We start from the raw sequence: 27,088 nt of genomic DNA, 5'->3' as shown, positions 1-27,088 counted from the left end.
AAAACCGCAAGCACCTACGCAATAACTTACGTTAAAGTCTGTTTGTACTCGTCATGTCCATACCACAATGCTCTGAAGAGAAGAAAACGAGGAAGCAGCGAACGGGCCAGATCGTCTTCCTCTTAACTAGGGGCATCTTTTGTTTACCAGTAACCCTAGCGTAACCATTAGTGTTCAGACCGAGTCCGGTAACTGCGGACATCGCTCCGTCCCAAAAGGGCCCCAAGGATCCAGAAACGCTCTCTGCTCCCGCTCAGGGGCGCGCGCTACGTCACGCCGTTCTTGTCTTCTCGGCTCAACCACCCGGGGCCCGGCCGAGACAGCCGTCAAACACGCCTCTCAGTTTTCTTGCCTTCTACTTTGCTCCCGAATCAAGAAAACAAGAACGGAGGAAACACCCGCGCGCGCTTCGAGAGTGGCCCCACCGCCGAACGAGAGTGTTGCGCGAAAGGGGGGACGCTGTGGGGGGCTCGCGTTGGAAGGGGGTATCGGGCCTGGCGCGTCTTCTCCTCTCCTTTGTTTTGGGTCACGTGGTGGGGTCCGTTATAAAACGGTCAGTGACGACCAATCCTGTCGCGCGGAGCGCGTAAGGTTCGGTGACGTGCCCGTTTGGTGGCCCAAAAGGCGTTCGCGGTTTCGGTTTCATTCTTTCTCGCGTCCCCACCGCCGGTCGCCCGCCCGCAGGCGAAAACGAAAAGACACAAGACGGGGTTGGAGTTCAGTCGGACGACGACTGCCTACACGACGAGCACCTCTGCTGCCTCTGCGCGAATCATCGTCTGCGGGCGTGATCGGAAACTTCGCGGGATCGTGACACCGAGACCCACTGACTGTGGAGAAAGGATCCCTCATATTCCCTGTGCGCAGACGTCGACAGCAGTAGTCAGTATGAGGTGGTGTGAGTTTGACTGACCGCGAGTTGCTACCGAAAAAAAAAAGAACGAAAGGAAGGTGGCTTACGACGCAGGCCTCCCGCGTTTTGATATTGAGGCAAAGTGGTGGTGCTTTTCTGGCAAGGATTGCCTCGGCGACCACACTTCTGCAGCCATGGAGTGCTTTGTGACAATGACACGACGGATTTTTCTACTGGGTTGCCTTCTAGCAGGGTGAGTTGTTTCTTCACGCCATATGGTCGTTGTCTGTGTGCTTCGCATGTTTTATTTTTGCATTACACTTACCATTTCTTAGAATCACTTGAGGAATTCTCAACCGTATTTGCACTGTCTTATTTACTGCTTTCCTTTCTTGAGTGACGCGTATGTTATTTGCGCGCGCGATGCAACATACAGGCCGTTGCACAGACACCGATGTGTGCGAGGTGTTTGATACGTTATAGATAGCAGTGTATACTTTATTTTCGTGTCCTTTGTCTTGATAAGGTTGTCTCTATGGGCAAATTGCAATCACTTCTCGGAGGAACTGTTTCCCATTCCGCCATCTGTGTGAGTAGCATCGTTCGTGACAGATTTTCTTTTTTGTCATCAGATCACGCTAAGCTTTCATTCGCTTGTTCTGCATCCTTCGATTTTTTTTGGGGGAGAACATGCCATGCGCAGAAGCCTATCTTTAGTCTCCGTGGCGGTTATACTTCGCCAATGCCATTATTAGTAGTAATTGTCGCGGTAACGATGTTCGGTAGCATAGCCCTGCTGACACGCAATGTGTGTGCCTGAGGACATATGGCCGCACTTGCGTTAGCCAAACTTGAATTGCCACTGATTGATGCTTTCCTAATACTTAGCGAATAATACGGTGCATCAGTATGCATTTCTTTATTATTGCCCCCCCCCCTCCCCGTGCATATTTCTCTTCTTTTTTTCTTTGTGGGTTTATTATCTATAATTTTTTCAGAAGTTAAACGTAAAGGTAAGTGTCAAGCTTACTTATTGAATATGCAGCAACAAAGTGTTAAGCTTGTGCTTCTCAAAATTGTTTGCTGCATACATTTCGTATGATCATTCCCTAATTAAAGAAAACGCACAAAATCATGCACAATTGAGTACATAGGACAAATAGTGCGCCTCTGTTTCAAATGTCCGTAATGATGCATCCGCGTAATTTAAAGAACTGGCAAGCTTTCAATTGGTACTTTTTTTGTTTATGCAGGCAATAATATACTGTGTTTATTTCACGGTGCTGAAAAATGAAAACGGACGCATGCAATGCTAACGTTTTGAAAGCTTAACTGACTTGCAGGATACGCGGAAATAATGCCGCGAGGACTTGTTCCTTGGACACTACTAGCTATACTCTGTGAGTTCTGCAGTGAAAGACACTGCAGCAATTATGCACATTAAACAGAAGGTATCCATCGTATCCGTCGTCAAAGGGAAGCTTCGCTTGAGTGGAGCTGAAAACTGCACAGAAAGCGGGCTGCTTGGCTCCCATTCAAAAGAGAAAAGACACATTTCCTTCCGACCGGTTAACACCACAGGTTGTTCGGCGTACTTGGAGCCGGTGAAACGACGGTGTTGCAGAAAACGAACTGTTTAGCGCCACTTTTCTTCCGAAGGAATGCGAACTGTTGCGGTTTCTTTAACTTGGGAAACTAAAAAAATGCCAAGAACACTGCCAGCGGTGGTAAAAGGGGACTTGGCATTTAAGCGCATCGACGTTCCCTAAAATGCTCTATGCGAGCATCTTCGTTGTTTTTTTTTACACTTTATGAACTTTCTTAGTATTATTAAGTTTTTTTATCTTTTGTAGATGAACGCACGCTTATTTCGGAGAGCAGGGCTTGTGGGTTGTAAGGTTATATTATGTTCGCATTCGTCTACTGCGATGATTGATATGCGCTTCATGCTTTTGTAGTGTCTTTTACATCCACTTGCGTACAAGACCTGGGACATTGTAAAGCACAATGATTACAGTTCACATGCTGATGCATTTCTTTTGTAGTGATCACTTTTTGAGATATAAGGTTACCTAAATTGAAGTCCCAACAAGACAGAATACAAATCCAACGTTGACAGAATACAATTCCAAGGGACATTCATTACACTATTATATTCATTGAGTCAGTGTACATATTGAAACACAATGCACCTGTCCGTTCACGTATGCCGCGCGCCGACCCAAATTGGACAGTGCCGAATTGGGGATTTATAAGAGCCGCGCTCGGCCTAACATAATTGGAAGGCCCTCTTGGGCCCAAGTATTCACATTTCTTACTTAATGTGACATGGCATAGGGATCATAGTCTCACTATAGAGCGTTAACTTCAAGAAAATGATAGAACGGAGATCTTTGGAGGTACACCGTAGAAGAACAATCTTCCGGGTCCTTCGTATACAGTGAGTAAAACGAGCAGAAGAAGCCAAGCGTCTGTCTTTTGCTGCGAGGGCAGTGCGTGTCGTGCTTGCGTCGTTTCTAAACCGTCAATCACGCAAGGTAAGCGGAAGTTGACAACGACCCGTTCGACAGCCAACCACTGCGTGGTTAGAGGGATCCACGCAATGTGCACGTCTTGAAACGGCCTTCCCACTAGTTAAATCCGCTGTGATAGTCAGATACGGCGCGAAGCGGAACCGTAAACGGCGGAGAATGTTATCGTATAAGACAGCTGAGTTTCAGTCAAGGGGCTCTCTGTGCCAAATCGATAACTCGAGGACGTTAACAGGACTATATTTTCACACAGTTGGAAGTGATGAGGTTAGTTGAGCGCGCTGAGGCTACACCAGCCGCCTCCATGCGATTATTCTTTCTGTGGGCTCGTGTTTCTCTTTTTTTTTCCCCTTTCATCATTTACCTTTGGGCTTACTCCTATTTCTTGTAAATTTTTGTATACATAGATACCCCGACGTCAGCACGAAAATTCGCAATGTCGACCTTGCCATTAAGCTTAAAGAAAAGAAAGAAAGGAAGGAGGAATACAAACGTGCAAAGAAATGTTGAGAAAGAAGTCGACCTTCACAACGTCGTTACCATAACGGAACACGCCGCGTTGGCAATATTATTGCTCTATGTTCCAAATTTATAGCGGGAATTTATGGCTCTACTTTGCTGCCGATAAGATTGTCGAATATTTCAAAGTTCTTATTGTGAGATGCACAAAATTTTATGAGCAAGGCGACTGAAGCTGCTAGTTACACTTAAGTAGAGGCAAAAAGTACAGGAGTGAAGCAAAAGTTGAAAAATGCAGCTGTGAGAAGTGAAACACGCTTTTTTTTTTCATGGTGGAATGATTGGCCTGCTCACGAACAAAAAACAATATACCTGAAGAGCAGCAGTGCTTTTTGGAGCCCGATAACCAACAATTCAAACATTTGCTGTGTCAACGCCCCCCCCCCCCCCAAAAAAAAAGAAAGAAGAAAAAAGTGCAGGCCCATGGGTCTTGTTTCTGAGTCTAAAGTTAGTTGTACCAGAGTTTATTCCTCTTACATAAACACGCAGCCCGCGAAATAGCGATGCGGCTAGGGCGAGTGCGGTGTAGAGATCACCGTAACGCCTGTTACGCACGGTAGCAGCTGAGTGGTTAACGTTATTTCCTTGTTTGTATAACGCAGTGGGGCCATGCATCTCGGAGAAATAAGGGGTGGTGGATACGCTGCTTACCTTCGTGAATCAGACGCCATTGTCTTTTTTTTTTCTTTTCACACCGCGTCTTAAGGACATATCCCGTGAAGCACCGAGCGTGACCGCCGAAAGGAAAAGGAAAATCAGAAAGAAAATAACAAATCGTGAGCACCAGAGACGACGTATATGCTGCCCTCTTCTCGAGGCGTTTTTCTCTAACTCTTCGATGTTACCTACTGGTGCGTGGAGCGAAGCAAATATTCAAGACAAGTCCGGGAATGGTTTTGTTCTGCGATACTATTGAAAGCGCTTGCTGCAGGAGCAGAGGAAGGAAACGGGCACAGTACAGAGAACATGTGCGTAGTTGGTTGGATAGCAATTTGTCTTCGGTCGTAGTGAAGTATTACAATGTATGTAAAGAAGCCAGGGCGCTAACTCATGTGCAGTAGACCGCAGACCGCTCGACTTGCTGATTTGGTATGGTGCCTATTATCATCGCCAGGGCGCACCCCCTTCGTTCCCAGCTTGGCGTATAGCTGCAACAATAGACGGCCAAGGAGATACTGGAGAAAGCAGGATGGCTTAACATTTTCGCCTTTGGTGCGGGGCAGGTTTTGTAAGGATCCTGTTTCTGCAACGTGGACTGTGCCCGATGCTCCCTAATCAGTCAAGCGGCGTAACACATAAGTATGCATTTAGTACGCCATGTCATACTATGGCACACATTGTATACTCAGGCGTCAAGGATGCGTGAGTTCGCCTCTCATAAGTCAGTCAAGGACATGCCAGATTTTTATGCAACTCAGTCACCCGTTCGGGATACTTACGAGGATGCAAAATTGCATCTAGTGTAAAAGTCGTGTAAACAAGAGGAAATGAAGACAAAGAATTCTAATTTCGCACAGACTTGAAACAAGATGCTGCCTCGAATTGTCATAGAGTATAATGTGGTGATATAGGTTTCTACATTCGCGGGTCTTGGAAACGTATGCATGGAATGTGTTCGTTATTGATTTCTGATAGCCTATATGTGTTTGCGGAACCGGACAGAGGATAGCGGGCTGCGAAACCTTACGCATTTTGCATGACTTACAGAATACAGATATGCGGAGAAGTGTGAAACTTGGCGTTTGAATATACGGGGACGACTGAGTCGTGCTGTGCAGAACTTACTCAGCTAGCATATGTACACGCTGCTCTATGCTTCCAGCTTGTTACACTACATGTTATGACGGCACTGTGTATTCATTAAGGTATGGTGGAACTTCGTGGTTTGGAAACACAGATAGCACTGGCAAACGTATTCCAGTTCGTCAGATTTACCGTTAGGTTTGACGTCCGCCAGCCAGAACGCTATGCATAGTAAAGATACGTACACTCATAAATGCATATGATTTTTGTTTATCAGACAGTTGGTCAATATATTTGCTTTTCATTTGGTTTCTTTTTATAAATGTCGTTGTGTTGACTTAACCATTAGTGTCTTACATGACCGGAGGTAAGCGCAGAAGACAATCATTGGCCAGTTAGCTGCAAGAGTATAGTTCAACTGCTACTACGATGCCTAATAAATCTCAGCACAATAACTGTTCCATGACATATGCATGGGTATGCATACGTACGTGTGTGTGTGTACGTGTACACATACAAAAAGAAAGAAAGAAGAGAACACCGAATGAAGGCAGCGGGGTATGTTTGCGAACTTCAGAGATGGAAAGAGAGGAACTCTGGCCAACCATCTACAACTTACATTTAGCAATATCAAAAACGCGGTGCGGAACTTGTTTATGCACGGGTGTGAGTAAACATGTTAGACATCTGCATTATTTCAGACGATGGATAAAGGGAGTCCGGTTGCGTTATTCGCTGTGCAAGCTTCGTAAATAGAAAAACTCGTATTTTTCAGTGGTTGGAGCCCGAAACAACCTCATTCACTTATGATATTGAAAATGGCCCACGCCTTACTGAGGGAGTTGCTATACAAATTAGGCTAACGAGAAGCTATCCGATGAAAGTGGCATGACGGAATAATTATTAACCCAAAGCGTAGGAAACTTGAGCAATGGTAACCAAATGAGCTTAACGGAAATACGTGACGCAGGGGGGGGGGGGAGTTCATGAAAGAAAATAATGCGATCAATGTTCTATTGTGCTGCCAGCAAGAGATCCTTATATTATCGCAGAATACAACAAGAATTTTTTGTAGTATTCAGCTGCAATCAGCTGCATGTTAACATCCATTATTCTGCGTCCTTCCGATGGACTTCCGCTCCTCAATATAGAAGGTCGAGTTTTCGGTTGTTGTTAAACATTTTCACATATGATAGTCCCTCTCATGAAAATGCATTACCGTATACTACAGTATACAGGCAATGTGGCCCGGCGTATACGCAAACGTACAAACAAGAAAATACGCACAAACAGCAGTAATTATTCAGGGACAACATCAGCACATTTACCGCAAGCAGTTTTAACATTGGAATTCACCAGACCATGCCAACGCGTTGCTTCATCCCCTTGACCCTCTATTTCGTCTTCGGCTGTCGGAGATACGAGAAGTGCACCATCATATGATAGCGAAAGGACACGACGTCGTGTTTCAGTGGCTGCCTAGCCATTGCGGTATCTCCGGCAACGACCTCGCTGACGAAGCTGCCAGGAAAGCGCACGAAGGAGCAACCCTTGTTTCTGTACCTTTATCGCGGACCGACGCAGCCCAACACCTAAGCAAGGTAGCGCACCGTATGACATTACAGAAGTGGCACACACCTGAATTCACCCAAGAACGATTGCATTTCCTCGACCCCTCTATGCAACTGCGGCTGTTACCAGGACTTCTGCGAAATGAAGAAACAATGCTGTGCCGCTTACGCTTGGGCGTCGCATTCACCAATGCATATACGTTTTTGATTGGAATGACTGATAGCGCCGACTGCAATGCCTGCGGTGCCGAGGAAACTATAGAACATCTACTGTGCTACTGCCCATCTTTTCAAAACGAAAGACATGACCTCTGCACAGCTCTCAATCAGCTCGATAGAACACCGTTCACCTTGAAGAAGATCTTGGGACCATGGCCTCGCATATCGCAGCTACAAAAGGCCACAAAAGCTCTGCTGCGATATTTGAAGGCTACTGGATTGAGTCAGCGACTATGATCCGGACTGAGTGACTGAACGATATCCCCGGTGGACTTTCTCTTCTTCTTTTAATCTTTCCGTCCCCTTTTCCCTTTCCCCAGTGTAGGGTAGCCAACCGGGCTCAGTCCTAGTTAACCTCCCTACCTTTCCTTATCATTTGCTCTCTCTCTCTTCGGCTGCCACCTAGTGTATCTCGGTGTGACACAACTTTGCTGAAAACAAAAAGAAAGGGGGTTAACCGAGGGGCCCGATTTTTATTAGTCATATCATAAGAAGCCAACAAACACTGACATCAAAGAAAACATAGGGGAAATTACTTGCGCTTAATAAATGAAATAAAGAAATGATAATTTAATGGAAATGAAAGTGAATGGAAAAACAAGTTGCAGCAGGTGGGGTACGATCCCACAACCTTCGCATGGGATCAATGCGGGATCGTACCCAACCTGCGGCAAGTTATTTTTCCATCCACTTTCTTCTTTTTCTTCGTTATTTCATTTATTAAGCACAAGTAATTTCGCCTATGTTGTCCTTCGTGTCAGTGTTTGTTGCCTTCTTACAACTTCGCTGTGTCACTTGTGGTTGGGGATAGCTTTCACGAATGCCTGTTGTTTTCATATCGACATGATGAACAGTGCCTCGTGCAGCGTCTGTAACTGCGACAAGACCACAGAACGTATCCTCATCTACTGCACTTCTTTTGGCAATCAAAGACAGAGATTGCGTGCCGCTTTATGTAGAATGAACGACAAAGCATTCACAGAAGAAAAAATACTGTGACCATACACTCGACCGCACTCCGCGCTGCGGGTTCCATCAGCTCACAGATGAAGACGACTGAGCTCTGCGAACACCTGCGTTTCCGCGGTGAACGCTATTGTTATTTTTTTTATTGAAATGAAAAGAAAAGAAAGATGTAGTCACCCTATAATGATGACGGCTACTCTTATTAAATAGCGGAAAAAACAATGCAAGAATGTATCTAGCAACAAAAGGTAAAGAAAGAAAGTCATAGGGCCGCAAATCGACAGCGCACAGTCCTATACATCCACAAACATATACATATGAAAGGCAAAAGCAAGTCGCGCCACAATGGCTTTGTAAACAAAGTCAGAAACACACACAAGCCACCGCGATTTAGACTGCGATGAGTAAGTCAACCGATGAGGAATACACTCAGCTCAAATAATGCACGCACAGAATATGACATTCAGAAGTAAGCTTCAGCACAGAATAGAGAACATGATAACACGTAATATGCAAGTGGTAATAATTACTAATAATGGAAGCAAGCTGTAGTTACGGTGTGTGACTATCCAGTGCGGTATCTAGTACTCGTTAAGGATGCCTTTGTCTTCGAAAAATGTTCGTCTGCCTTCAATGCTTATCGCTTTGTTGTTTTCGATGGCTATGGGCCCAACAATTTTGCAAGTGAGAAATGTCGGTGAGGATCAATGGAGTGTAGTTTTTCTAATTGCAGTGTTTGCGTCCTGTGTCTGGAGCATTCGAGTAGTAGACGGCAAACATCCTCACCGTCGTTGCCACAGGAGCAAGCTGCGGATGAGGCTGGGTTTATGCGAGGTAGAAAATGTTTTCCGTATGCTGTTCCAAGGCGCAGACGATGAGTTAGTACTTTTCGGTACTTTTCCAAAGTTCTACATCCAGCTGGTATTTGAGTTGAGGGTCCACTTTGTAAAAAGTCATTGTTTTTTAAAGCGGAAGCTTTACTACGCCAGCCAGCGAGCGATTTCGCCTCGTCGCGCCGTATGCTGTATGCAGGCAGTCGTATGCCGTATGCCATATGCCGTGGCCGATGAACGACCTTGAGCCGCTGCCTAGTAACGCTGTAGCCGCGCTCCAACAGATAGCGCCGCTGTCGACGCCGCTGCCGTCACCGCTCGCTCCACCATGTGCTCCGCTGGGGTAGAGGGAGAGGAGGTGTCGCCTCGCGGGGTATATATATATATATATATATATGCGTTTCGCCTGTGTACTTAGTCGTTATGGAGAGCGCGAGAGAGACGCAACAACGACAGAACGAAGCGAGGAAGAGACAACGCACTCAAGAGACGCCAGATGAACGCGCCGCACGACTCGAGAAGCGTCGTAACGAAGATGCGGCCAGAAGAAATCGTGCCACGTCCCGGAGTGACTCTTCAACTGCGGAAGAGACCGCTTTGAGTTCTCGAGCGCGTCGGAATGAGACGCTGCGTAGACGACATGCCGAGGTAACGGAGGAAGAACGTGCAAGAAGACTCGAGACCACAAGCGTAGCCATGCAGCTCTTGCTTTCGTAATTCAACTAGGGTTAACCAGAGCTAAACCACAGGCAATATTTTCCTTCTCTGCCCGTTTACCCCGCCCACCTTTTTGTCTTTTCTTTCTCGCACGCACTCACAGCATCTGCGTCACTGTTATCTTGTTCACGTGACAGCCATAGGGTTGCCAACCGTCATGAATTAGGGGGAGATTCTCGACTGTTGAGTAGATGTCCCTCTTTCCTACTTGACCTGCTTGTCCCGACTAGGTTAGTTGTCCCGCATTTTTCTTATCTTCTTCTACTGGATAACAATCAACAATCAGCATTCAACCAGATCAACTTTTTAGTATTCATGACACCTCCTCTGCACACTATTCTTTTGTGTGTGTTCTGTTACATCGTCATAAACGTTTCGATGTGTGATCCTTCTATACTTCTTTTCTAGACCTCAACTGTTCACGGTACCTCAATCCGTATGGTAGCTGTATTATTCAGGAAGCGATACTGCCCTTTTTTTTGTTAAAAAGCGCGACAAAATAGTATAAAAAATATTTGTCCAACTTTGTTGCACGTAAGGACTGGCGACTCCAGCCACGGACAGGGTCGGTCTTCGCCAGCCGCCTCCCACCACTTCTCACCAATCCTGACTTCGTCTTCCCGTGGGTTGGAAACCTCAGGCAGCCATAGAAGAGTGGACACGTTACAGCGCAGTGTGAATCTGCATGAACCCACACTTTTTTAAGTCGGATCGCTCTGCATCGTCTCTGGCACTCATAGCGAGCTAGCGATAAAATAAAAGCAGTTTAATGAGGGCAGAGCCCTGTTGGGCTATTCTATATACATTGGAACAGGTGGACAGGAAAGTGACACATATGTAGAAGGAGAAAGTACACAGTGTTAATGCACGCTGGAGCCGTGAGATGGGAGAGATTATGGTACCACGATCTCAAAAGCTCTTCCATCTCTGGGTCATTGTCAAAATAAGGGATGTCACAAAGAACGTGTTTTCCGGTTTCTTCGCAATTGCAGCCAAGCAATTCATCACTGTTCGTCACTTCACGCAAGGCCACTAATCGTGAAAGAAACGCTACGCTGCTAGTGATAGGGTACATGGTTGCATCATACTGTGGAAGGAAGGATAGCCGGTGCAGTTGCACATATGCATTAGGTGAATGCAAGCCACAGTGAAGGAAATTAGACCGATTCTATAGACACAATGCCGTATGACCGGCGCTTCCTTTGGTGTATTCGTACACCATTAAAGACGACCAAATACGCACAACAGGCACCCTCGTGCGCTCTTCAAGTAACTGTGTGGTATGAATTATTTAGCAAAATGGGGGGGGGGGGGGGGCTCACCTTAACGCGACGGCAACAACAAAGGTAAACACAAATCGGCATTTCTTAGATCGCGTCTACCATAAAATAAATTATTTTATTTGACAAAACTACTCGATTTTGTGTCGTGGTCTTACAACGCGTAGCACCGATAGGTTTATCGGCGCAGCCTACGCGCAGCTCACCGTACACGCAAGTTACGCGTTCGTCCAATGTGTACGCAAGACGCGTACGACGCAATCTGCACGTTGCAGGTGAAGGGCGTATGAACCGGAAGCGTATCGGACGACGCCCACCTGCCGACCAACGCAGAGGATGGCAGCCTCAACAGCCATGCGAATGAAAAAGAAAGATACGAGGCGCATCGAAGCTTCACTGTTCCCATCGCCAAGCGAAAGCCTTACCTTATCACTAGCATCTATCTTTACGACGGTGTCCTTTAGACACTGTAGCGACCGCGAATGGCTAGATGTACCACACGTGCTTCGCATCCTTCTTTTACGTTGACCACCTGCGCTGTGTTGTAAGGCTGCTGGGGCACATATGCAGACTGGGGTTGAGGTGCGAGTCACGTTGACCAGGTGCAATCGCAACACGGACACCCGCACCCACCCACCCACACTCTTACCTACCCTCCCCCCCCCCCGCACGCACACACACGCATGCACACACATTTAGTCTAGGAATCTTGGATTCCGCAACGGAGAGACTCGTGCAAAAAGGAAAAAATAATTATGTAATGAAACTACCTCAGCACTTTACAAATACTCTGGATTCCTAGGCGTCAACGCGAAAGCCACATTTCAGAAGTGGCGTAACCTCCTCCCCCTTCCCTTCCTGTTACGTTGAATTCCCTGTATGAGGAGGCAAAAAAGAACCAAATATACGAGTAACCTCGAAAGAGAAAATGAGTAATCTTGAGGAAAGAGACGAAGGGCAAAACATTTTCTTGCGCGCTTTTTCAGCCCATTCGTTGACACGCGAGGGGCCTCCATAAAGGAGCTAGATGGCCTGAGAGGGAAAATATACAAAGAGGAAGACGTCAACCTCGCCCAGATGCGCGGCAAGCAGCGCACAGGCGCCCGTGCGAGCGAGTTTGCGAGCTGTCATCGTTGGCGAGACACGCGAGGCACGCGAGCCGCGCATGCACAGCGGTCGCCCCACAAAAGGCGGTCGGGACGACCGGTGTCGGGCCTATTTCCGTGCCGCCTGCGACGGTTCCTCGCAGAAGAGCGCTGCAGAAATTTATTGGCGAGGAAAGGCGGCAGCAGCGGAGGAGCAGATTGAGAGCAGGCGCAGCGGCGGATGAAATCTATCCGAACAGTGTTCAGAGAGGTCGGGGAGCGTGTTACCATCGCGGCCACGATGTTGGCACAATACGTTGGAGTAGGACGCAAAAGTGCGCGCATGCAGACACACGGCGCACAACTCCAAGAAAAGAAGATCGAAATAGACAGGCAAGAAACAGCGACTCACTGCACGCAGTTTCCTTGGGCTATCGCTTTTCGGCCGGCGACGCCAAGACTCGCCGGAGAGTCCCAGCGGCTATGGCGTTCTGCCGCTCATGACGAAGCCGGTTCAGCTTTTGGCAACGGCGGGCACGCTCCTATAGGAGCTCAATGCAAAGACGCACGTTTGGCCATATGTAGATGCAGGTTAGTGAAGCACTGAAGATCCCATTGATTCAGAACTCTCCAGTGCGGAGGAGAGATGAGCAGAGTTCAGTGGAATTCTAAATGGTGAGAGTAAGCTTTGATTAGAACTCATGAAGGCAAACCTTGTGATACGCTAAGATACATTCTTCTGAAGGTCTGAAGCAGGCAATAATCAAAGAATGATCCCGAAAATATGGGGAGGGGGAAGAGAATGAGGGGTAGCGTGTGGACTCCCAACGCTAGAACTTATACACTACCATGTCAGCCTTTGCTATAGGCCTAACACGGGAGTACTTTTATTCGATTGATCATATGCTGTACATGGGTCTTGTAAATTCCCGCACCACATATTCGCATAAATCGTAAATTCTATGCAGTTCAAAAATTTCATCTAATGACCTCGAAACAGGTATTGAGGTCGCGTCAAGGAAATCTAGTGAAAGCTGTCCGATAGCACGCTCTTCTCCCAATATTACATGACCTTATTTTGCAGACTTAACGCACTTGCCCTCAACTAACATACGAAACTCCAAGTACTACTTCTTCTCAAGCTTGTAATCCAATACGATTCACACACTTCATGGCACTACCGCGCCAGCGCAAGAGCTCATAGATACCGGAATGTGCGTCGAGGTTGCGAAAAGCATCACTGTCTAAAGGAAGTGCTTTGTTGTGTATGCGAAATGGTGCTTCAGTGAAAATGTTCATGTGCTGTATGCTAAAATGACAATACATCCTAAGCGTGCACCTGGAATGCCATCTGGGTCTCTCAACGTATATACGCTCGACTAGTAATTATTCTCAAACGAAAATCGTGCGACATTCCGACGCCCTCAAATATAGGTCGTGCTGCGCTCTTCCTTCACGGCTTGCGTATACGCGCACTTGTTCAGCGTGCGTTTCCGAATGGCGGCGAAGACGGTAAGCAAAATAATGAACACTGATGAGCGCAATAAGCTTGCGCCGGAGCCTGAAAGGCTCTTTTATTTCACAGCCGCGGCATAGCGAGCGGCTCGACTGTTTCGCAAGCATCGGCGGTTCGAAGGCACATAACAGCGTAGTGCGTGTGTATGCCCGTCGCGCTGTTTGCTTTTCTCATTCCATTCCACACGTATCCATCCGTGCTACCTCCGATTGCAACGGCACAGTATACACGCTGGCATTGATGCATCGCCGGGAGCACGGTTATCCGAACGTCCAGGTAAACTACCACCCCGCGCTAGCTTAAATCACTTCCGCCTATATGTACCTCGGGTACACGCTCGGTTAATAGTTAGGACGAGCGGGGCGCGCATCTCGCAACTCGTCTGCGCGCGCACTCCAGGTCGCGTGCTAGATGCTGCCGAAGCGGGAGAGCTTAAGGCAGGGCGCTCGGAATGAAAAGGTGTTTGCAGCCGCAACACTTTCGACATCATTGTCAGCACAGATCTGCAGTCATCAAGGGGAGAAGGGGGGTGGGGGGAATACACGTGCAATGCAGCTACACAGAGGACGGCGGAGACGTCCGCGTTTCTCTCGACAACGTCGTGTATACGCGCGTGCTGCGTGCGGCACCGGCAAACGAACCCGGAGATGGAGGAACGTGTCAGCGATTCCTGCACCATACGTCATTCCGTTCCTCCTCGCTACTTCTCGTCCTCTATATCTCGGGCCGCCCCAGGTATTCTGCGGGTGTTTCGGAGGGGACGAAAGAGAAAACGAGATTGGCCCCTAAAGAAAGAACCGGGCTTGACGGCTGCCTGATCCTTCGGATCTGCAATTTCGAAATCGACCGACCAAAACGAACACCATACTTTAGATCCCGATTCTTTCCGCAGACACGCTGTGTGTGTTTGAGAGAGAGAGAGAGAGAGAGAGAGAGAGAGAGAGAGAGAGAGAGAGAGAGAGAGAGAGAGAGAGAGAGAGAGAGAGAGAGAGAGAGAGAGAGAGAAGTACAGATGACAGAAGGGCCAGCGAACCACCGTGCGAGCGCAGAAAAATAACGAGAAAAAATTTATTTACTGGGTTGTTTGCAGCGGCAGTGAGTAGAGCTTAGGTAAGCTTCAAAGCTATATATATATAGCGCACTCGCAATTTGTGCTTCTTTTTTACGCTTCCTATTCCTGCGAGCCTCACGCTGCTAGTTGGCACGCGCGGCGAAGAAATAAGGACTGTTGGTGAAACGAGTGAAGGCGACTTTGGAGGGGTTTGTTTGGTCGCCGACCGGGAGTGTCGTGGTATAAAAATTGCTGACGGCGTTCTGCTATGAGCGCGCAGACGATTGCGCCGTTACCGTGCGGAATAAGACCACGTTCTCCTTTCGCTAACAACCTGTCATTTATTCGTCAGGTACACCGGACTTTTGTTTTGCTCTCTTTCAGCGTGAGTGGCTGACGGGAAAATGCCTTCTACCGCGAACAGTGCTCGTGAAAAATTCCATATTTGATCCGTATGCACCTGGCTATATATAACTTTTTTGGCTGGCTCTTGGGATGCAGTATTTCTTAGTGAGAAACGTAGCTTACGGAGCACAATAAGCCAACACATGAGACGCTCGATTAGTGACCAGGGGTTGATGCCATAGATAATAAAAGCTCATCTACATTAAAAAAAAAAAACTTATAAACTTATGCACGTAAGGGAATATGCAAAGACTGTGACATTGAAATAACGATCAGGATTTGAGCACACGAGCGAGATGCTGATTTGATCCAATCCGTCTTTCTTTTTCTTGTTGAGAATTAGAACCACCTGCGAAAGCACAAGAATACAACTTAACACGTTTACTGAAAATCAGTATTAAAGTTGGGATAGCGCTAACCATCCAAGGAAGTCTTAAAAAAGGCGTCACGATTACATCGCACACCATAGGATCAAAGGCCTCGTAGGCGAAGCGAGATGCAGAATAAACACTGCTGATGCAGGGCAGTGAATTACGTGTACTCAAGAATTGTGAAAATGCTGCACAAATAACAACAGTGAACGCGCGTTTCTTGTTTTCTGCGTGTTGTCTATTGTTATCGAAGTTTTTCACGATCGTACACAACGATACACCAAAGCCCAAGGAAAACAGATGCAAGCAAAAAGTTAGCGTTCATGACCCGAACTCTTAAAGGCGCATATAAGGGTACAAGGGAAATAACCGGTTTGCGCGTCTAGTAAAATAAGAAGCAGAGACAGAGAGAGAAAGGATGGATAAAAAAAGAACAGGGAGGTTAACCAGAGGTAGTTCCGGTTGGATGTACGTCGGCAAGGAGTACGTGGATCAAAAGAGAAAGAGAGCGGAAGGGAGAGAAAGAGAAAGGCATAGAGCGGTAGGAGGCGGCGTTCTTGAAGTCTGTCATGAAGGCCCGTAGACAGCAGGAATCTTGGTAACGCAACTAAGGCCTTCTATGCGGATGTTCTACGGGAGCAGTGCCCTAGTGCTTTTAGTTCTGGTAGTGGACAATTGTCCAATTACAACATCATTCCGCACGTCACTTGCCGCTCGGCACTATGGCGCGGGCAGACATGGATATTGTGTGCGAGCGTCTCTTCACAGTTGCATGTGTCGCACGTGGGGCTGTTGCCCATTACAATAAGAAAGTCGCAAGAGTTGGTAAATACAACGCCTAGCAACAGACGTTACAGCTAGTCTGTTCACGTCGTGGTAACCCAGGCGGTAGATCCACCTGTGTATGCAAACAACACATGGTGAAAAAATTCGAGTCCAACAGGGGCGAAGTACGTTCACGGAACTTCAATCGCAGCCCAGCTGCAACGTCTATTTCAGAAAGCGGAATCAAAACACATTGACCACTTTTATGTGCAGATAGGGCGGCTTCGTCGGCGTGGTCATTCCCGCTGAAGTTACAATGTCCTGAAACCCATTGAAAGATTACGTTGTGTCCCTTGTCATGGCTGCAGTGATATATTCAGTTGTTCCAATGATATATGCGCAGTTATTTATTGGTTTTGTGGCACATTGGACTTTGCATAATAGGAAGGAAGTGTCAACAGCAGCAAATACCCACTGTGCTGCACCGCACACTGCGCTTTAAAAACGCAGGGAAAGCAGCAATAACAGCAAAGCTCACACTTGACACCATTTACGAGAGCTTTGTCACTACTCCCTGGAGTAGGTTCACCAACTTATGCCAAAAGCTTTGGGCACTGCGCATTTGATAATACGACATCTCTTAAACAAAATGCACATTGAACGCACAAGTTGGATCATACGTGAAGCGAAACTTTTGTGAAGTGAATAAATGTCAGACAAGTTAATGAAATGTATACAATTTTGTTTATTCTCGTCTTATGCAACCTATAATCTCATGAAATGCTGTAGTTAATGCGCTGCTCAGATCACAACCTTATTATCCTGAAGTCTCAAGAAATCTCACGCTTTAATCGCATGCAGTCTTTATTACACGCAAGAGTATTGTTCAATTTATTGCAATAAAATATGGTTCAAGCAGCGCGCTCCCTAAAAGAAAGTGCACTATAATTTTTTTCGATAAACTTGATATAATTCAATTGCATATGATATCTCATGTTGATATCCAATCGAACATCATATCAAATTTTGCGGGCGCAGGGGGAGCTAAAGGAAAAAGAATAAAGGGAAAGGCAGGAAGGTTAACCAGATCGCAATATACGGTTTGGTACCCGGCGTCGGAGTGTGGGAAAAAGGGAAGTTAAAGGATAAAGAACGAGAGAGAGTACAAGAAAATTATGGAGAGCATAACACATGCGCGAAATCAAAACACGTAGTGTTTATAGTAGTTCACCCAGGCACTTATCCGAAGGAAGCGCGCTATCTTCTTTGCCGACAATGGATGAGGCCGCTTTCGCACTTTCTGTGGACGAGCTGACGTTAGCTTGTGCAGCATTCCTCTGTGCAAGAGATGCCAGCACTGCAATCAGCGTGTTCAGTACATACTTCGCACTCTGAGTAGATGTAGGGTTTTTGTTGCTTAAGAGTACACGCATGGCGCCTGTTCATGACTTCGGAATGTATAGACTTGTGGTGTTTAGTCGTACATCCTTAATTTCATTCTGAGCAATGTTTTCTAAGAATCATGATAGAGCTTGCCTGTATAGGGCACGATGAGTGCTGTTTGAGTCTTCTGGCAAGAACAAGATGACATGCCGCCAGTGTCGAGGCACATGCTCCAGGGTAGGCACATTCGATGCATAGGATGCCTCGACAAGACTTCTTTCGCCCTCATCACGCAAGACGGTCAATAATTCGTTGTCTGAGGAATTGTCACCAGTGATCAAGTGTCGCCCATTGCTCTCAGTGTCGCTAGAAACGTTTCCCCGCTTAAATTACTTGAGGTGTTTCTGGTGGAAGATGACGAGCTTGGCGGTTACTCGAAGGGCTGTAAATACATCTCTGCAAGACGGGGAACGCCACTCCTCTGGTCTTGGAGCGAAAAACACGAGAAAAAATGTACAGGATGGTAACCACTGTGTAACACAAATGTATAAGCGTTGGCTGTCGTGTGGGCTAGTCGTTTTCGCTCCGGATGTCGAGCTCACCGAATCGTTTGGGAGTCTGAAGGCCGCGCTTCCATGACATTTCAGTGTAAAGGATGTTTCAGAGCGTTCTCTCTTAAACTATACTATGCTGCTCTCCGATGCTGGAGGACTCACCGGCTTTCTGTGCCACAGAAGGCGCTGTGAGGACGACGTCATGACGACAAAGGGATGACGATTCTGAAATGATGAAGCTAGTTTAACGACAATAGCGTAACGGCTACAACGACCTGAAGACAATGGGACGACGACGAGTGTATGATGATGATGGCGTGATGACGACGGTATGATGAGAATAGGAAGACAAATATTGGAATGACATGGCTGGAACAACCACGACCGCATGACGACAACGGTATGACAACGAATCCCTGACGACGCCCGTATGATGACGATAGCATTACAACGGCGTCATAATCACGATTGAATGACAACAGTATGATTACAATGGAATGACGGTGATGAAACGACGAAGGTGGTATGACGGCGGCATGGCAGCTATGGGATTGTGAAGAGTGTATGACGACGATGGCTTGACGACGGCTGTATGACGCTCACTGTAGTATAATGACGACTGTATATGACGACGATGACGGGACGAAGACGGCGTGACGGCGTGACGGCGACTATGTGACAAGAACGGGTTGACGATGACGGTGTGACGACGATAGCACAGACCCTTTGGCTTGACGACATATCCAGTGGCACATACCCATGGGATCTATACTATCTGCACTACTCACTCCACTATCTCCGCGATCGGCCCACCACTGTGCACGGCGCACATGGCGCAACACTGAGAAACAAGCTAAGGGAAGCTGACGTCTTAAAATAATGACGGACTGAACGGCGTCTTAAAAGATAAGCACTTCGGATGCAAGTGGAGGCGCACAAATATACGGGAGGGTTACCGCTATTATGAACAGAGTCCGCAGTATTGACCGCTGATGTCAGATGAATAAACGCGTGATGAACTGGGTAGCTTTGAACCGCAACCTTTCAAGATATTGTAACAAAGATGGATAAGTCTAAGACACATGGTAAGACGTAGTGCAGCAAGGAACCTGTGCCTTTCGCTGACAAATTATACAAGAGAGAGTAAATAAGTGAAAGGCAAGTAGGTCAACCAGGACTGAGCCCTGTTGGCTACCTTACACCTGGAGGAAAGTAAAAAGGGAGGAAAATAATTTCCAGTGGATCAACGAAGAAGCAATTGCTGAAGCTGTTCCACTTCAAATTGTTATTGCTGCACCAGCTAAGTTGATTAAAATAACCAAGCGCTGTGTGCTTTTTTTGTACTCATTCTATGGAGCTGTGGAACGTTCAAACATGTCAATGCTTGCATGCTGTTGTGGGGCGGCAGACTTTTACACCTTGATGCATCGGTATGCATGCACGTATGCCAGGCGCACGCACGTACGCGCAAACACACAAGCGCAAGCGTGCACTGATGCACGCACATTCTCAAGCACACATCACGCCTATGCACCAAGCCGCATTTCGTCATTTAGCACCGTAAGGTATCGGCTATTCCTGCCCCTTCACAGGAGGCTGTCGAGGTGAGAGACGCACTCGGCGGTGTCAAGTTTTCAATTTCTTTTTGGGGGCAAAGTGCCACTGAGGTCAAACTAATGCATTTTCCGCTAGTTTGATCGAACGACCAGCCTCCTCTTCCTGTTCGCATGCTTGATTGTGCCTGTCAGAACGGTCCTGTCTCCGGAACACAGAATTGCTAACGCACCTCGTGCGGCGTTTTTATTTCACTCCAGTTTCTTTTTACCTCCGCGCCGGCCTTGTTTTCCAATTACTGCCATGGGACTTCCTTTCAGAAGAAAAAAAAAAAGAAGGAGGTCAGCCCTTTAAACAATACGGCTCCGAGGCCTTAAACAAGCTGCAGAAAAACAATGAAATGAAAAAAAAAAGAATTGAGCTGAAAATTGACGTGGAATGCAAAAGCCGCTGCGAGCCGCCGCTTCGTTGACGCCTGTCACAAGTCTCCGGTGGCTGAACGAAAGCATTCTGAGGGCGAGCTCAATGTGCCCGCCTGGCCGATCATGCCGCGCAACTTAACAAGCTGTCGCAAGGTTACAAGCACAAGAGCTTCTCAGATCTCGGCGCTAGGCAAATACCGTAAAACTAGTTCAGCCTTACAAGCTAATAATCTTAACTACGGGCAATTTGGCAGCTATCAGGCGTCATGCTTCGTCGCTGTAGTTTAAAGTGCGCTGACATTTGGCGGTTTGAGAAGCGATATACGGGTGGCATGGAGGAGGGAATAATTAAGATCGTATGTAACAAAGCCGCATAAACGTGCGGGAGTATGGAGGAGGCGTTGGGAAAGAGGTTGAAAGAGGTCTCCACACAACCCCACACTTTAGCACACTCCACACACTTAAGCAGTTCTCGGTTTCTGCCAGCAAGTAGCATGTTGCAGTACGTGGCTGCCAACGAACACTGGCCTCTGGTCAACCAAGGTGGCTTCAACGCACATCATCAGCTATGAGGAAGCGCCAAGATTAACTTCAGACAGGAGAATGACGACAGCCCAATGTATCGGGGGGATGGGGGGGGGGGGGGGCGTGGCATGCTTGGACTTGACTTTGGTTTCAAGGCGCTATGGTGCGCGCAGTGCAGCGTGCGCACACAGTGTTTACTCTCTCCCTGCTTGCACTTTCTATTCACCCTTTCCCTTACCACCAGTGCAGGATAGCAAACCGTACGCTTGTTTGGCTGACTGCGCTGCCTTTCTTCTCCTTGTTTTCCTCTCTCTCACTCTGCCAGAGAGCCCTTGTTCTCGGTAATTTTTCATCGATGTTCCACGGTCATTATTTGTATGCTAGATTTAGCAGCGGCCAGCTGACTACCAGTTCCACTGCACAAGCGTCGTTGATGAGTCAATGTCCTTACTTCTATATAGTTTTTTTTTATATTACCTGTCACTGGTTATACCTGGCGGCGAGCTATACATACTCAGGAATTGGGGACGTTGGAGTCAGACTTGGTTGCTCGACCACCCCGTGCTGCCCGGTTAGCTCTAAGATTGAAAATTACCGCGATGAATCAAACAGCGGCATACACAAAGCACTATCTGCAGGCAATCACTAAGCCAAGCCAAGTTAATGCGAAAAGAAGTAGACATATACACCGACCCACGGTGCATAATTGCGCTGATGTATATACGGCTCTTCTTCATTGAGCGAAGTGCTACCTGGACATAGCATCAAAAATGATTGCCGGAAATTGCTTGCTGTGAGCACCACTTTCGAATGAGTCAAATGGTGAGCACCCGACGACTTATGAAATCCGGGTCCGGGCGCACTGTACCGCTGTCAAACGCGTATCTCTCTGCGTACGGGCTACATCAGCGGATAGGACGGGGTGAAGATAACACGATAAGGTTAAGCCGAGGCACCAGGCGTCACACCTTGCGCGGCAAAGCTGCCCACATGGTTCATTCTTCAGCTCTACAATCAGCTTTGCAAACTGCAGCCGTGATCGAATGGGGATTAACTGAAGAATATTAATAAAAAAGAAAAAAAAACAAGAACATGATATCTTACGACGCCGACTGGCAAAACGATGCCGAGGATGTCTTATTTCGATTGCCGCTGGCAGCAACTCCGCACGAAGCCGAGGAACACGCCGTAACGAACGGCAATTGTCCCGACTAACAAGAAGCGACGTGCGCCGCGCGTTTGCAAACAAAATAAAAAAAAGTGGCTGATGGAGGGAAAAAAATGCCGATGTCCTTTTTCAAAAGTCCACAGCCACGGCGCCCTATGCAAACAAGCGCCGCGGCTATCCTCCCGTTCTGTTCCGCAGAGCAGACCTAGGCAATGCCGGTCCCTCGCTAAAGGCGCGTTCACTCTCCGTATATGCTTCGTCTAGCGGTGGCCACACAGGCGAAATGCAGCGTCGGCGGCGCGAAGTGGCTGCATTATACGCGAACTCCCCCCCCCCCCCCCCATACGCCCTACAGCAGTTGACGCGACACGCCCCATCTCACGACAACGCTCGTCGCGCGGCGAGCCCTAGCACACTTCTGACGCGCGGTCGGATCAACCCAACGAGGGAGCGATTGCGAGAGTGCGTGAAAGAGAGACAGCGCATAGGAATTGAGCCGCCTGCAGGGTAACGAACGGTGCTTTATGCCGTTTGGTCTGCGGGATCGCCGAAGGAAAGCCCCCAGACGGCCGCTCCGGGCGCAGGCATCCGCAACAAAGGCGAGCGAGCTTTCTGCAGCCCTCGCTCTTGCGAAGGCGAAGGAGAGGTCTGTCCGATCGCGCGGAGCGGTCGGATGCGGCCTGGATTGCATCTCGCCGCCGTTACCGCGCTGACCGTGTCGATCACCGAGCGGACGTGTCGGCGGTGGCGGCTGCAGGCGTCGCAGGCGCCGACCGCTACTTAACCGCCTTTACGAGCACGCGCGCGTGCGCTTCTTTAGCGGCGGAGCTCCCTGAGAGCCTGAATCTACTCTATCTGTCTACTCTATCTGCTCTATCTGATTGCCGGCGGTAACCGAGGGCGAGCAGATGTTCTTTTTTCCCTGCGTAAAAATGTTAAACGAGAAGCAAATCAGAAAAGGAAGAAGGAAAGAAGGACGCTTGCATGGCTAAGGGAAAGGTGATTGCACAACAAGATCGCGGGAGGCAGGATGCGACAGAAAGACAACAGACATCGCCGATTACGCCGGCTCTGAACTCATTTACTGCGACAGCAGCATTCTATCACAGTGAAGCTCACCACCTTATGTTTGCTTGTCTGCTTTATCGTCAAATAATTGCGCTCACCTGCTACCGGGACTCGACAAGAAGCTAGCGGTTATTGAGGGCCAGGTTGGGGTATCTTAAGTTAGGTTTTGAAAGAAGATTAAACGATATTTAGTATTTTAATTATAATTATAAATTATTTCATGTCACAAAGAAAAATGTCGATTAGAAAAGTTCTCACTTTATCTGCTGTGGAGTAGAGCGGCAAGTTGGTGGAAGGTGGAAGTTCATATTGTAATACGGGGATTACTGTGCTATAAACACACGGACAATAGAAGTAGAAATGCACAGGACGCGCAGCATTTTCATTTCCCCCATATAACGTGGTGTAATACACTGCGCACAGGGTACATTGCCGACTTTGATCGTGCAGTTCTATGGTGGTCACTAAGGCATTGCATGCGGAACTATTCAGCTATGGCTACTCCCCCACCTACCATCGATATACTTTCCGGTAGCGGACCATCATGACATCCCCAGGAGGAAGTGGAAGGAGTGCTGCTAGTTCTAGGAGAACTTAGCCTTACAAAAGCTGGCGGCAATTGCTCCGCGAGACTGACATTGATTTATGATATGTGGTGGTATCTTTAGCCCATCCCCATACATGGCTGATATGTTTAAGTTCCACTCGTACGAACAGACTTTGCTCCATGGCACGCGATTGTACATTGGCCTAATTGAACTCAACGAGTTACGCGAATAGTTGCCTACATTCACTGGCTCATAACTTGAAGATCCACCTATTGCCTGGGCTAGCAAAGTGTAAAGAAACGCTGTTGTACTGGCTGCGGCTTGAAGTCGCGTTTACCAAGTCATATTCGTTCATAATTGGACGGGCCAACATTCTCACATGTAACGCTTGTGGCTGTGAAGAAACAATCCCACATCTTCTGTAGTACGGAGAGGCAGGTTGGTGTGTGCCGCGCCAGGGACAATGGAGAGCCGGCCACTGTAAGAGCAAAATATATTTGAACACAGGTAAAAACGGTCGTGTGCGCTAATGGCATCCATGCAGGGTACTAGTTGGCTTCCTGCAGGTCTGCGGGCCTGCAAGATAGGCTGCGATAGTGACATGTGCATGCCATCTCAATATCTTTCACCGATAACCGCTTCGCTACTCCTCTTTCTCCCTCTGTGTCTCATTAAGCCCCTTTTTGCTTTACCCCGCGCAGGGTAGCAAAACGGACCTCTAGTGGTTCACATCCTTACATTTCGCCTATCGCTAACTACTACATAGAAGACTAAGGGTGAGGACGGAGTTCAGCTGGAACGCGCCATACATTCCACTTCGGCCCTGTTAGCTCGGCCGCACATCTCACCATCCACACTCTATAGTTATGTACCACGGAAACCATTACATAATACGGCATCTAGGCATTATGATACATAAAGCGGAGCTACACTCCGGTAGCATGTTTTATTGCAGCGTGGTGCATTTCCTACCACTCACTGCTCTTTCGACTCTCGGAGATGGCACTTTGTGTTTTAAACTTCTTAGATAGAGAGAGAGAGAGCGAAAATGATAAATGAAAGGTAGGGAGGTTAACCAGGACTGAGCCCGGTTGGCTAACCTACACTGGGGAAAGGGAAAGGGGGACGGAAAGATTAAAAGAAGAGAAAGTCCGCAGGAGATATCAGTCGGTCACTCAGTCCGGATCACAGACGCTGACTCAATCCGGTCGCTTTCAAATATCACAGTAGCGCTTTTGTGGCCTTTTGTAGCTGCGATATGCGAGGCCATGGTCCCTAGATCTTGTTCAACGTGAACGGCTTTCCATCTAGCTGATTGAGAGCTGTGCAGAGGTCTTGCCTTTCATCTTCAAAATATGGGCAGTAGCACAGTAGGTGTTCTATGGTTTCTTCGACACCGCAGGCATTGCACTCGGCGCGATCAGCCATTCCAATCAAAAATGCAGATGTATTGGTGAATGCGACGCCCAAACGTAAGCGGCACAGCACTGTTTCCTCATTTCGCGATAGACCTGGTAACAGCCGCAGTTGCATAGAGGGATCGAGGGAATGCAAGCGATGTTGAGTGAATTCAGGTGTGTGCCACTTCTCCAATGTCAAAGAGTGCGCTAGCTTGCCTAAGTGTGGGGCTGCGTCGGTCCGCAATAAAGGTATTGAAACAAGGGTTGCTCCTTCGTGTGCTTTTCTAGCAGCTTCGTCAGCGAGGTCGTTACCGGAGATACCGCAATGACCAGGCAGCCACTGAAACACGACATCGTGTCCTTTCGCTATAATACGATGGTGCATTTCTCGTATCTCCGACACGAGTTGTTCACATGACCCGCGACGAAGAGATGCCAGAAGACATTGTAAGGCCGCCTTCGAATCGCAGAATATAGCCCACCGATTAGCCGGTTGGTTAGTAATATAATCAACGGCACCTCGGAGGGCAACAAGCGCGGGACTGGTCGATGTTGTCAAGTGAGAAATCTTGTATTGGATGCTTAGTGATCGTGATGGTATAACCACTGCGCTGGTGGAGCTGGTCTGAGTGGAGGAGCCATACGTATATATGTGGACTCGATCAAAGTAGAAAGTCTGCAAACAATCCAGAGCTGCTTGCTTCAAGGCCAAGGTAGGCAGGTCGGTCTTCTTTCTTATCTCTGGAACCGTAAGACGAACTTGAGGTTGTTTTAAACACCACAAAGCTGAGGTTGAACGTGCAGAGGGTGTGAAACCCGATGGTAAGGAGGCACGATGGATGCTGACCTTGTTGGAGAAGGACGCCTCTGGTCGTCGTTCTGGTAGGCACGCAAGAGAGCTTGACTGCATCCGTGAAAACATGACGAACATGGGCTCTAAGCGTTTCGGTGCTAATGTAAGTCGTGATCGGATGGTCTTGAGCCATTATAATGGTTCCAGCTGTTGAGGCGCTGCGCGGAAGGCCTAGGCAAACACGTAGTGCCTGCGCCTGCACGCTCTGAAGTTCTCGAAGATTTGACTTGCATGTTTTAGAAAGCACGGGGGAGCTATAGCGTAGGTATCCGACGAACAGTGCTCGATATAACTCTAGCATGGAGCCCACTGACGATCCCCATGTTTTGTGGGCGAGGAACTTGAAGACGTGCGCAATAGATGTGAGCTTCTTCTTCAAGTGGGCAACATGAGGGCTCCAAGTGAGGTCCCGGTCTACAATGACGCCCAAAAAACCGGTGATTTCTCTTGTAAGAGATAGGCTGACCATTGATGCAAACTGGATAAGGAGTCATCGCTTTGCGCGTAAAAAGCGACTAACGCACATTCTTCTGTTGAGATGGTAAGGCCTTGTAGTCAGATGCCTGTGTTGCTCCTTTCTGTAGCCGTGCGCGAACCTGCAGGCGAGTGACCGCTGATGTCCAGATGCAGATGTCGTCGGCGTAGATTGAAACACTCACTGTTTCCGGTAGGGATTCGGCCAGCCCAAGAAGCGCGAGGTTCAAAAGAATAGGGCTTAGAACACCGCCTTGGGGAACGCCTCGGCATGTGTACTGGTCGGTAGTCGGACCATTTTCCGTACGTACGAACAAGGACCTTTGTGTGAAGTAGTTTCTGACCCATCGATATACTCGCCCTCCTAGTTCAATTGTCAAAAGTGCGGCTAAAATGGTTTGATGGGAAACGTTGTCGTAAGCGCTGTTCACGTCAAGAAAGAGTGCTACTGATAATCGCTTCCAAGATTTTTTGTTGTTCAACAGATGATACTAGATCGATGACAATGTGAATCGATGAACGACCGCGTCTTAAATTCTTAAAATTCTTCAATTCTTAAATTAAATTCTTAAAAGTATCTCTACCTAAGCAATGTCACCGAGACTGCTAACTTCTCAACAGTACCGCAATACATGACAGGACGCAAAAAATCGAATGCATCTAGCTGAGAAAGCTAGTCTAGATCTTCAGTTTACCGCGCGCGCGCGCACACAC

General features: G+C 47.8%; 1 protein-coding gene across 1 annotated transcript in view; it reads left to right on the top strand.

Annotated features, from left to right (window-relative positions):
* Positions 1-201: 201 nt before the first annotated feature.
* The window catches only part of LOC142579330 (salivary peroxidase/catechol oxidase-like), a 152,004-nt gene continuing 125,117 nt past the window's right edge, over positions 202-27,088 (top strand). The window contains exon 1 of the mRNA XM_075689400.1: positions 202-1,106. Coding sequence (XP_075545515.1) covers positions 1,048-1,106 — 59 coding nt within the window. The 5' untranslated portion in view covers positions 202-1,047. The remainder of the gene's footprint in view (positions 1,107-27,088) is intronic.

Source organism: Dermacentor variabilis, chromosome 4 (assembly GCF_050947875.1).
Source record: "Dermacentor variabilis isolate Ectoservices chromosome 4, ASM5094787v1, whole genome shotgun sequence".
NCBI lineage: Eukaryota > Metazoa > Arthropoda > Arachnida > Ixodida > Ixodidae > Dermacentor > Dermacentor variabilis.
The sequence above is the reverse complement of the archived record's forward strand: the minus strand, read 5'-3'. Positions and strand labels throughout refer to the sequence as shown.